The sequence below is a fragment of the Coptis chinensis genome, chromosome 5 (assembly GCF_015680905.1).
Source record: "Coptis chinensis isolate HL-2020 chromosome 5, ASM1568090v1, whole genome shotgun sequence".
NCBI classification, from domain to species: Eukaryota; Viridiplantae; Streptophyta; class Magnoliopsida; order Ranunculales; family Ranunculaceae; genus Coptis; species Coptis chinensis.
Window position 1 is genome coordinate 14,216,386 of NC_141460.1, and position 12,753 is coordinate 14,229,138.

At 35.8% G+C, this 12,753-nt stretch overlaps 1 protein-coding gene and 1 long non-coding RNA gene across 3 annotated transcripts; one reads left to right on the forward strand and one right to left on the reverse strand.

Annotated features, from left to right (window-relative positions):
• Positions 1 to 3,564: 3,564 nt before the first annotated feature.
• Positions 3,565 to 7,160, reverse strand: LOC147496808 (uncharacterized). 2 transcript variants are annotated; one of them, XR_015196661.1, is made up of 8 exons: positions 7,055 to 7,160; positions 6,879 to 6,941; positions 6,660 to 6,797; positions 6,452 to 6,563; positions 5,630 to 5,696; positions 5,350 to 5,515; positions 4,528 to 4,593; positions 3,565 to 3,836 (listed from the first exon to the last, which is right to left on the reverse strand). It is a non-coding gene; the product is annotated as an uncharacterized LOC147496808 (long non-coding RNA). The 2 variants fall into 2 exon arrangements; XR_015196662.1 differs by lacking the exon at positions 3,565 to 3,836 and adding an exon at positions 3,860 to 3,948.
• Positions 7,161 to 10,574: 3,414 nt separating this feature from the next.
• LOC147496809 (uncharacterized) lies at positions 10,575 to 11,111 on the forward strand. Its single transcript, XM_086562669.1, has one exon. The coding sequence runs from the start codon at positions 10,575 to 10,577 to the stop codon at positions 11,109 to 11,111; it is 537 nt and encodes a 178-aa protein (XP_086418795.1).
• The last annotated feature ends 1,642 nt before the right edge of the window (positions 11,112 to 12,753 follow it).

A 12,753-nucleotide genomic window follows, 5' to 3' on the forward strand; every position in this document is an offset into this window, starting at 1 on the left:
TATGTGGGCATGTGGGTCAAATAAGATATCGGCACTTGTCAGTAATTCTTAGTCATTTCTAACCATTGTATGTGAGATTGTGAATCACTTTTTATTGGTAACTAACCATTGTAGAATCCACTAAGATTTCAATGCTACAAAAAACAAGTGATCCAATTCAATAATTCTAGGGCGACGTTATTTTTGGCCTAGTTTAGTGACATGGATAACATGACAAGTTATTTATGATTCTTTAACCTCTTTCTCACATGACAAAAAAATTAAAAAACCGAAAATAGCCCCCAATCCCTTTCTTTTGTATTTGTAGGTAACATTGACTCCCAACTCTAATCCCCTTCTCTCTTCCACGGGTGAAACACTGAACAAGACCAATTTTTAGTTTTTTTTTTTTTTTAAAAAGAGAGAGAGAGAGGATGGTGTTTTTATGTTTTGATTGGAGACAAAATCTCTTTACAAGTGCAAAACTTGTGAAAACCCTTTTTCATTAATAAATATTTGAAATCATATTTTCTAGCAAACCCAGTTCTCAAATAAAATTTTCTTCTAATTTTCTGTTCTTTAGTGATGAGGGGTTTTCATGTAATTTACAGGGTAAGGGTATAAAACAGAATTTTTTGAAGTGTTAGATGAGAAATTGGGAATAAGAAGAGTAATAGAATAATTTTGTTTTCTTTGTTCGAGTAGTGGATTTGAGAGAGCATTAGAAAATTGGGAGACACGTCAGCCAGTCACTAAACCGGGCCAAAATGCCTGCCTCGGTAGAATTACTGGATCCAATTTCTTCAACAGGTGCTGGGTTTCTCCTTCCTTACCCTATTTTTTTTTCCCTCTCTGTCTTCTTTTTCTCAAAAAAAAAAAAAAATGTAAACTATTGCTCAAACTGATTGGTATGCTTATTTTGTTCATGGTTTCCTGTTGCCCATTTTGAAGACTTTGGGATCAAGATCGACGGCATAACCACCACTTTAAGGAGTACTTTCCTTTAATTGCTAGCATATGTTTTGAAACAATTGTATGCAACAGTTGCGTATTTCGTTTCTTGAGATTTGAGCAATGTCAACGTTAAACATTCTAAGAACTAATTGCATAACCAAATGTACATTACGTTTAACTTTTGTGGCGAAATACTAGCTAGTCTTTCTGGGCGATCCAAAAGTTGCTAAAGGGTGTGATCGATATCGATCACTATGCCTGCAAAGCATCAAACACTTCAAACAAAATTTCTAACGTTAATGAAGTTGTGAGTACTCTGAAGTTGTTTAGCTGAGACACGAAAACCGAGTTGGGTCTTGTTACATTCCTCAGCTAGCTTGATGTTGTTGAGGGAGATGCCTCTCTCAGCTCATTAAGTAGTGCCTGCAACTCATTAGATATTCTCCAGTCATTCTCTTGTATGATTGCTTGTAGCTTTGTGGTACAACCTTTAAGATGTTCAGTCGACAGATTTAGGAGTTGCTTCAGCGAGGAACCATCAAGCCAATAGTCCCTCCATAGGTCTATGGACCTACCATCTCCCACCTCCCAATCAGTATGTTATTCTAGTTCAATCAACGCTTCTTTGAGACCAGTCCAAATAGATGTAACTTTGTAATGCTTTATCATCTCTCCATCAGTATTGTAAAAAAATTCTGCATGAAACTTGCGAAATCGTCATCACCCTGAAACAGATTCCAACTCATCTTCATTAACAGAGCTTTATTTATCTCGCCTAGTCTTCGAATACCTAGACCACCTTCACATAAAGGTTTATAAGTCTTCTCCCAACTAACTGTAATTTTTTTTTGCAACATTTGGATCCCCACTCCATAGGAAATTCCTAGTGGTCTTTTCAGCTTCCTTTATCATGCTAACCGGCGGCCATTTATAAATGGACATGTTATGAATTGTAGTACTACAATTACCAACTCTAAATTGACATCAAATTAGCCGCTAATTGGGGTGTACAATTTTATGTTCTTGGTACCATTAAACAATAACTTTAGAGTGCTAATATTCTCCCCTTGTTACGTCCATAAACTCACCTTTAAAAATTTATATTATCTATTATACTCCTTTATTCTTCCACCTCCCCCATTAGCATAAGCTCACCACTGGCTCCTTGAAAGTTAAAACTCTAGAATTGGATAATATGGTCACTCAAATATTCACTCTCTTTTACCAACCTTTATTATATTATTTTAGTTTATACCTAATGATAGCGATTGAATCAACAATAGATTGTTCAATCCCATGACTAACACTAGTAATAAATCGTACGAGGTGTTCTGCAATCGATCATCTTTATATAGATATAAGAATCTTGTTCAAATTTAGGCTTGAGATAGTCCAATTTGAACAATATCTCACAATTATTTTAGTATAAAAGCTAATGAAAAACAAACACGTTCTAACCTCTAAGTATATCAATTGAATTATCACAACTTAACCTCAAACATGTTCATAATAATATTCGCAAAGTTTCGTTTTGCTCCTACCACAAAACAATTTGTGTAATGATCGAGACTATTTAATTCGTACAATTATATATATATGCAAAAATGAATAATATGCATTTTATTTTGTTTCTACGCACCCATCATTTTTGGGTCGTATTTTCATGTGTATGCTAATTAACTTGGCTTAGGTGCAGGATGTAAGTTGGCTAAGTTGTTATCGTAAAAAAATTCTTATATGGCTATTGAATCAAATCTTTAGCTAGATCTTGTCAAGTGTCTGACTATTATTTGGAATTTTTAGTATTTGGTTACACTACACCATAACAGGCTATTTGCAACGGCAAAAAACCGTTGCTAATAATTTTCGCAACGCTTTTTAAGCCATATAAGTGTCTGACTATTATTCGTACAATTATTCGTACAATTAAGCATTGCAATTAAGCTTTGCAATTAAGTGTCTGACTATTATTCGTACAATTAAGCGTTGCAACGGTTTTTTATTTCACAAACGCTTTTTAAGCGTTAGTAATTTGTTAAAAATATTACCAACGGTTCTTAACTGTTGCAAAGTTGTTAGTTACTTTTAAAAAAAAAAATTTAAAATCGTTTGTAACGGTTATAAACTGTTGCTGATGGGTTGCTAATAAAAAACAATAATTTCTCATATATTTTGTAGCGAGACCATCTAAACCTACAATAAATAGATATTACTGTGTGCCAGTATTCATAGCCATACTCATACACATACACCATATGGTGTATCACACTCTGACAAATAGAAAGTCATAACCTATCAAGGAGGTCCGAACACAGTTCTTCAAACTTGGCCCTAATAAGAATTTGAGAATGTGTCTCAGCCCAGACTTTAGCAGTAGTTCAAATTTAAGGCTTTAAACTCAACTACCAGAGAATTCCTAAAAAAATTATATAAGAGCATTCAATAGCCGAGTAATCCAATCACACAGGCAATAATGAAAACCTTCCTGGATACTATATTGCAGTAAAGTTTTATCATAATTATGAATTTTGAGGATGAAACTATATTAACCTGATTTCGAAATCATATCAAACTAAAGAAATTACTAAATTGATCAAGAATTTTCAGTAATCTTCAAGGAACAAAAGCTGATCCCACAGAGACCATTACTCTAGATAGATTCCCATATTATGTGAATATAGAATACAATTTCTTCATAAACAAGCAGTGGTGTTAAATTACCAAAATCAGCAGTAGATTTCAGTCGCTCAGGAGTACATGCTTGAGATTGAGACCTTGAGTTCTCAGAATTCTTGGATCTGGTGCTTTCCTGACAAGGAACTATCGAGCTTTTGGACAGAGAAGCACCAATCTGTTCTTTGTGTAGTTTATTCCTATCAGGATGCTCTTTGTCCAATCCAAACCTATTACAAGGCAAGGAACAAACCGAGTAATGTTGGCATGAACTGAAAAGCTGATAATTTGCATATAGCTGATATGTGAAGCAAATATAAAGGTTCCAGCTCTTACAACTGCCTACATTAAAATGGAAAGCATGTTTGTCAAATTAAGGGACGTTCCATGGTCATTAACAATAAGAAGTGCTTGCGGGAACATTTACAGAATAAAAAAGTGATGGTCAAAAATCGTGAAAACACCTAGAAGTCCTAGAAATATGAGAAAGGTGAGACTTGTCAGTTATGCATTTTCCAATTTACTTTTCCCTATATTTATTCTTGTTTTCCATCCTTGAACTATCTATATGCATATGCCAAGAGATGCAGACCTGACTACAGTTATCATAGCTAACCTTCTAGTTCATGTGACAAGTTAATCAAATGATTGCAAACTAGCATACATATGATGGTTTGAAGTGGCTTTGAACCAACCAACTAGGTTCATTTTAGCCTTAGGGGGGTAGGGTATGGGCAAGAGGGGATCAAGCAGCAACTGATCCAAGCTAGGATTACTTAAACAGTTAAACTGGTTTCTAATTTTTAGATAATAGTGCTGATTTTGAAGTACTAAGCCATACTACTATTTCCATAACGTATGCCCCTAACTGAATTTAAACTAAAAAAAGATGCAAAATGTGATGTGACCATTTAGTTTTACCTCCAACAATCGCGCAGACATTTGTCAAGAAGTGCAGCAGTGGCACTGTTTCCTCATTGAAGCTCACTTGCAATTTTTCCAAAAAAAAAAATAATTTGCACAGATAACAAAAACTCACACTCAAATAGTGTGAGTTTTTGTTATCTGTGCATAACAAAAACATTTGTCATTTGAGTGTTCACTACACACTCACAGGATTGCGTTATGCATAACTAGAAAATACAAAACTCAAAATTCAATTCAACAGGCGTGCCAGGCCTAGGTAAGGTTCGTAATCCACCAAAAAGTGTTTCGATAGTTTGTTAGGATTGGAAAGAGAACCTCCCGGCAAAGATGGGCACAGGTAGTCGAGAACAAAAGAGCCGGCTTTGACATATGCAATAAGAACGATTACATACAATCATCAAGCATTAAGCATAAAGCAGAAACATGACTTCTAACAAGTTCCGTGAGTATGGCATTCTTGGTATTAAATTTTGTTGAATTGTCAAATAAAGCAATTGTTTAATATTAGAAACCAAGTCAATACTAGATACCAAGTCAGTACTAGATACCAAGTACTAGAAATCAAGTCAGAACTGAAAATGAGAAACATAAAATAGATGCAGAAATAGATACCGAGTTATATGATACATTAAATGCGATATCAGAATACTATTTTTTGGCTTCCGAACATACGTCAAGATAAACGATGCTACTAAAATATAATATTGCAAAACCTAGCTTGAACATTTCTGACAAAACCTTGTAGAGTCTCAGAACCTTGAGAAAATATGCTTAGTACTTGCCTTGATTTTGAAAGGCAGCTTTCAATTCACTCACCTTAATTGGAGAGAAGTCGTAAAAGAAGAAAACTCTAGGAATAGACTGAGTATAAACCTCCTGGCTTCTAAAATGTTCGGTCACAGAAGAGATAATTGTCCCTCCCGAATCTGCAAGTGGAGTTGCTTGACCAGATCAAGTGAACCTTCCCATAGTTTCAATCCTCCTACTCAATACACACAAAATAAGATTCCACAGTCAATCATTCAATCCATTGAAACCTAACAAATCCAAAAAGAATCTAAGGTAACAAACTAATAGAATGGAAACTGAGAAGCACCTTCATATTTTCCAGGAACTAAGTCTGAATTGGAAAAAGAAAAAACGTCTTGCGTACTTACTCGACCCTACAAAACAAACACACTACTAGATTCCCCAAGATAATCACAAGGTACAAATGTGTTTGGATGGACAGAGAGAAATGCCAAGCAAAGTAAACCCTCCATCGAAATGAATGGACTCTACAGTAAAGTTAGTTCAATCTCTAGTAGTAAGGATCTAGCCTTACTACCATGCAAACATGTATCTCCACCTTCAAGTGCAGCAGGTAAGCAATATTTTTCATGTATAAGTAGAAAATTAATCATGGAGAAACATAGAATTGAATTTTTATTTTAACCACGGGTATTGTTTCCTGAAAGACACAAGACGAGAACTCTATGAACAGGCAAAGAAGAGTAGCCCAGCTACCTAAAAAAATCTGAGGCCAATTTTCTTTCACTGCTTGGAGATACAAACGACAAGCAATATCCCATCTACATGGAAGGTAACATTTTACTCTCACAATGGCTGGTAAAATGTTTCCCACTAGCTATGGGTGCATTTATGAAACAAATTAACTTTCTAATCTAACTCTAATCATAGATTATCATTTTCTAAAGACCCTTTCTCCACATAAGCACTTAAGAGTAAGCTTCTTACAAACTCTTCTAAATGCCAAAAAAATTTCAGGTCCAACACTCTACACACTGTGTACAACGGTGATTGATTTGGACAAACAAACAATATCCATTTTTCAGGGGAACCCACAGAATTAATGGAGCAGTTTCTCATGTGTTTCCAGTTTGAAAGAAGTTTGAGATGTCATAATAGAAGCTCTCACCTCGTCAGTCCAAAATTAAAGTTGCCTTATGTGATGTATTCTAGCCCAACATGGGTCTTCTACTTATTGGCGCAAAGTCTTTTGGTCTCATCATGCACCTTACTGCTGCAACCTGCAAGCCAACCAAGAAAGGTTGGACTATCAAATTCTCCAAGCAATGAGAATTTATTAATGACTATTGAATTAATAATGTGAAGTTCGGGCATACATTAATGTTGAAATCCAATCCTTGCGAGTAAAAACGAGGTCTTTGTGGAGTGGAGTTGAAGAATCCAGCTGAATGAAGCCATGATGAACACAATACCCTATTTTCTTCCCCAAAGAGATGGGTTTCTCCTAAGTTGGGCTTATTAACGCAACAAACAACATCAGGCCAGATCCTTACACCAAAACATGAGAAAATTAAATGAAAAGTTAAAATAAAAACCTTAGTTAAAAGCAGTTCGACACAAGGAGGAGGCTATATTGCTATACGAAGCAAGTTTTGAGTCTGTTTCAACAAACAAAGAGATGTTAATTGTTAGATCTAGTAAAATTTGAAGTGAAAAATCATATTAATACTATTTTTTTTTTCAAGATCTACAACTTATATATGAAGAAAACCTCAAAAACGATGAAAACAAGCCGAATTCATTTCCTTTATCACTAAAATATCGACCGAGCAAATAGAGTCAGACCGAGTAAATAGAGTTAGGGCATAGAGAGAGCGTAGCGGCGGTGAGAGAGAGAGAGAGAGTAAAGTTATGTTTTATATTTCAAGTTTTTAATTTGCAACGCTTCTCACACGATTTTTAAGCGTTGACAATTAATTCCTGAAATTCACCGAAATAAAGCAACGCTTTATAACATTGCTAACGGTAAATAACTGTTGCAAAGCAAAAAAGGTCCGCGTGGCAAATATCCTATTATGGTGTAGTGTTATATTGTTAATAGTAATATTTATGTTAATTTGGTCCACAATTAAGTCACGTGTGTATGGCATATGTAGGGCATTTTAGCCATTTCTAGGAAATTATAGATAGAGCAAGACGGTCAACTCAAAGTCAATGCAGTCAACCGTCAATTTTGGCCCAAATGCAAATAAACGATCAATTGGTGACCAACTACAAATTATCCAATTAAAAAGTGCACCAAAAGCTAAATAGCCCTAATATGTTTAGTTAACAAAAAGTTGTGACTTATATGTTGTACTAGAAATTGCCCGTGACTTCATCACGGTGTTTAATTTGGTATGTCATTTGAAATGTTAACTTACACATATATGGTAATTTAATTAGATGTACAATACCCGTTTAAATTTCTTTGGCTTCTTTCAGTTACTTTGTTCAAATGATCGTGTACAACAAAACACGTCATAATTGTTAGCATGTATATCAATTAAACGCCCAAGTTTCCAAACAAAATAGTAATGTATGTTGTAGGGCTACCAACCATAGAAAGTTGACCATTATTCACAAAAGGTATTCAAAAATATCCTACACCAAATAAAATAATACTACCGTATAAAGGAAAGGACTCTTACGTGAATGAAGCCTAAAATTCGAGATAGAATGAGAGATTTTATTTTCTTAATAGTTGCGACTTAGCACAATTATAGTGCCATTAATTATGAATTTGCATCATATTCAAACTTTGATTGTTTTATTCCATTTGGAATCCCACGATTTTATTAGATTTGGAGTGCTAAATTATTTGTATACCATATCTCGAGGCATTAAATTAGATCTAAGCCATAAATTGACTTTGAGAGTTTCAATTAGGACCACTACTTAACTCTCAAATTCCTCGAGATCAGTTTTCTCTATTATGTTAGATTGATATCTACCCACACGTCAAATAGAAGACGAATTAACACTGGGGTTTTTAGACTTTGTTCCTCCTAATAATAGGGGTATTAGGCTTTGGTCCAGACTTTATCATTTATTAGACTTTGATCCTCCTGACTGTGAGTCAACCCCGTTGACTAACATGTGGCGTTAGTCTATCTCCTACTTTCTTCTAATACCCAGAGTACCCTTAACGTGCCACATTTGAGTCTTTGAAATAACACGTAAATTAATTTTTAGTCCTTCTGTAAATATCGTTGTTTTGGCTTTAGTCCTTCTAAACTAAATTTACCTTACTACAACATCCTTTCTTGTTTGATTTTTAGATATGGACTAGTATACTGCGCTTTGTTACACACTGAAATCTAAATTACATATTTTAGAAATGATCTCGTCATGTTTAGTGACTCAATTTATTTAGAAAGCCATGGAGAGAACGATGCCAGCAGCCAGTATGTAACATTGAAAGTTTACCATACGTACGTCTTCTTCCAAAAATACAACAAAACGTCGTTATGTACGTGAGTCGGTGAGTATTTTAGAATTTGGATCATATATAATCTACACAATAATACAGGTTACTTCAATTACCTTGTGTCCCAACTATTGGTTATATTCTAGCTAAATTCTAGAGGCGTTTAATACCATGCATCTATTGATGCCTACTCGCTGGACAACAATACCCAAGTCTAGGGCACAAGAAATATTTGATATTTTCTACTAATTATTCCTATTACAAAAATTATGGGTGGGTGGACATTTATCAATAGGTTGTTTAGTTCACCCACTTTTTGACCAACACAAGATGAATATTGGCCTTATAAGAGCCTTCCCAATAGAAACAACTTTTTTTCATCTCCACGTAGGACTATTTTCCCTCTTTGCTATCTTTGTTGTGAAAAACAAGAAAAAGGTTGCCCAATGCAGATGTGACTTTAAACTTCAGGCGGAATGTTTGATTCCGTCTGAATGTAAAAATAAAAAAAATGCACCGAACGGAATGAAACATCCTGTCCGAAGTTAAAAAAAAAACCGAAAAAAAGTCGAAAAAACACGCGAAAAAAAAAACGAAAAAAATTAAAAAAAAGACACGAGACGGAATAAAACATTTCGTACGAAGCTCACAACTCAGTGAAAATCTTGGTAGCAAGTGCTACTCTTGTTGTGACTTAGTTACAAGTCACCGACTTTTTCACTCTTGCATTGGGCAAGGGTTTTTTGGTATTCAAAGTTGAAAACTCTCAATTTCCCCTCGTAGTGATTTACATTGGGAATGCTCTAAACGGTTATAGCAACTGAGCACATAAATATACTTACGTAGTTCACGCTACATTCTACACTGTTGAGGGACAATTCTGTGCCGCAATTAATGCGACACCTAATCGAAGAACTAAGGTGAAGCAAGGGTGCTAGCCCTTTAGCGCTGCCGCATGATACATCCTAAGTCTATTTCATCTTACACTACTTACTGTACCTGAGCAATCCGCCATGTCATAATATAACCCTCACTCCAGGCTTGAGCTCTAGGTGCTAAAATTAAGCTAAAACACGCCAACAAAGCAATCATCCTCGTTGAGAGCTTCAGTGAACCTCCATTACAACCCATATTCTCTTTAAATTGAATTGTTGTTTCTTTACAATGCTAAGCCTTGAGCATTTAAATGAATGCTCGTTATATGTGCACAATAGATAATTGAGTACAAGTTTCTCCTCCCAATCTTATAAGTTCCCCTAAAGTTACAGTTTCCCTTTATGAGAAGAATAATAGCTTATAATTTAACTTAAATAGGTGACAATGAAATGTTACACCATTTCTTTTCGTGTAAGACTAATTATCCAAGAGACTACTAGCTGAGTCAACCATGTTGGCGTGTGAGGAAGTTAAAGTGTGGGAGAAGAAAGAGGAGAGCACGGGTCGCACCTTGGGCAAGGCCAAGTCGAGCGCGGGTCGCGCCTTGAGCAAGGCTAATTGGAGTGCGGGGCGCGCCCTAGTCGGTTTTGACAGAGATTTGCCAGATTCGTATTTTTTCTATAAAGGAAAGTCTCAAATCATTTTGGAAACTATAGACACGAATATGCACTTATGTTGTGCTATATAAACATCTCTGTAACACAAAAACAAAACCAACCAAGCAATAATATCTCTTTCTTCTCCCGTGGATGTAGGTTGCCGCATTGGCACCGAACCACTATAAATCATTGTGTTTTGCCTCTTTAATTAGGTGTTTAATTCTACATGGTATCAGAGCAGAGTGCTTAATCTATCTCTAAATCAATCTAGATAAACACAATACACTATGTCAGATCCAAAACCAAACCCAAAGTCTACTGTTACAACAGAGACTGATTCTAATCCTGGTTGGAAGCTGTCATCAGTTCTCTTGAATGGAACGAATTATATACCGTGGTCTAGGGCGGTTTCGCTATCGCTTGGTGGAAAGAGGAAATTAAGGTTCATTAATAGTGCAAAGGTGTGTCCTGCCATTGATGATGCCGAATATGAGAATTGGGTTTCCAATGATCAGCTTGTTCGATCTTGGTTACTCAATTCTATGGAGTCTACTATTGCTGGGATTTTTACTTTCTCTGATTTTGCGAAGGAGATGTGGGATTCAATTGAAGATTTATACGAAAATCAGAACAATTCTGCTCGTGTGTTTGAACTTCAACTCGCAATCGGTGCTTTGCAACAAGGTGAGCAAACTTTTACAGAACACCTTGGGAATTTGAAGAAATTATGGGATGAGTTAAACATATATCGTCCACACACCACTGATGCGAAGACTCTGTTTAAATGGGCTGAAGAGGATAAAATCTTCACAAGATTTCAGTAGTCTTAAACCGAATATGAAAATCTGAAATCAACATTCTAATGGAAAGCACTCTTCCATCACTTGCTTTGTTTGTTTGTGCAACTATTCGGGGAGGAAACAAGGAAGAAAACCATGAACTCCGAGGTAAAGTCCTCAATCTATGAATCTATCAGATTATTTGCGTAAAACGATTTTAGAAAGAAGTCACAGGGATTTGAAAAGGGTAAGGGAAAAAAGGGAACCGTCTCACTGTGATCATTGTGGAAAGAACTGGCACACCAAGGATCGTTGTTGGGAATTATATCCACATCTTAAGAAGGAAAAGGAACTGTCCAAGAAAGAGCATGCTGCTGTTGTCGAGACATCAATGTCCAACTCATATATTAGTCATCAGTTGAGTCAAATTCTCCAACAACTCACTAAGTCCATGTCTTCTAGCAAAGGTCAGTTTGCCTCAACTCATGTGTCGGGTAATTTACATGCCTATTTTACTATGCCAGAAAATAGTAACTCATGGATAATTAATTCAGGGGCTACTGATCATATGGCTAATTGCCCTGCCTCTGTCCATAATTTTGTGTCCAAAACTGAAAATCATAATATTTCCATAGCAAATGGTTCCACCGTTCCCATTCTAGGTAGTGGTCAAGTGAATTTTTTTGATAAAAAACTCAAGAGTGATCCTCTAGTTGTTCCTTCATTCCCTGTTCAACTTCTATCTGTTGGAAAACTTACCAATTCTTTAAATTGTGATGTCATGTTTTTCTCCTAACTCTGTTGTCTTTCAGGATCGAAAGTCGAAGAGGACGATTGGTGAAGGAATTTATTCCAATGGACTCTATTTGTTGAAGTCGCATAAGAAAGCGTGTCAAGCTAGTGATTTACTTGAGAGTCGTATTTTGCATAAAAGACTTGGGCATCCATCTAGTCATGTCCTATCAAATTTGTTTCCGCATTTTTCTTTAAACTCTGATGATGTTTGTGATGTTTGTCAATTTTCTAAACAAACTCGTTTATCATTTCCAAACTCGAATTCTGTGTCAAATAACTTGTTTGAGTTAATTCATTCTGATTTATGGGGACCTACTCCTATTAATTCTTATGATGGCTATAAGTATTTTGTGTTGTTCATTGATGATAAATCTCGTGCTACATGGTTATATTTATTGAAATAAAAAATTGAGGTTGTGACTGTATTCAAGGATTTTCATATTATGATTACTAACCAGTTTGGTGCTAATGTCAAGACGTTTAGATCTGACAACGGCACTGAGTTTTGTAAAAGGTATGTTACCTGAGTATCTTCGTAGCCAGGGGATAATTCATCAAACTAGCTGTGTTGGCACACCTCAGTAGAATGGCGTGGCTGAAAGAAAGAATAGACACCTTTTGGAGACCACTCATGCTCTTATGTTGGGCATGAATGTTCCTAAGCACTATTGGTCTCGTGGCGTCTTAACTGCTGCCTATTTGATTAATCGTCTTCCTAGTCAGGTTCTTGGTTTTAAATCCCCATTGGAAGTGCTCAAAGCTAGGCCACTAGATCTCTCTCATCTTCGAGTGTTTGGGTGTGTCTATTATTTGCATCATCAAGCTATTCATCGAGATAAATTTGATGCCCGGGCTACTCGATGTGTGTTTGTTGGTTATTCTACCACACAGA

Bases quoted from the DNA above. Each gene is read 5' to 3' on its own strand.
- LOC147496809 (XM_086562669.1), top strand. From the start codon at position 10,575: ATGTCAGATCCAAAACCAAACCCAAAGTCTACTGTTACAACAGAGACT.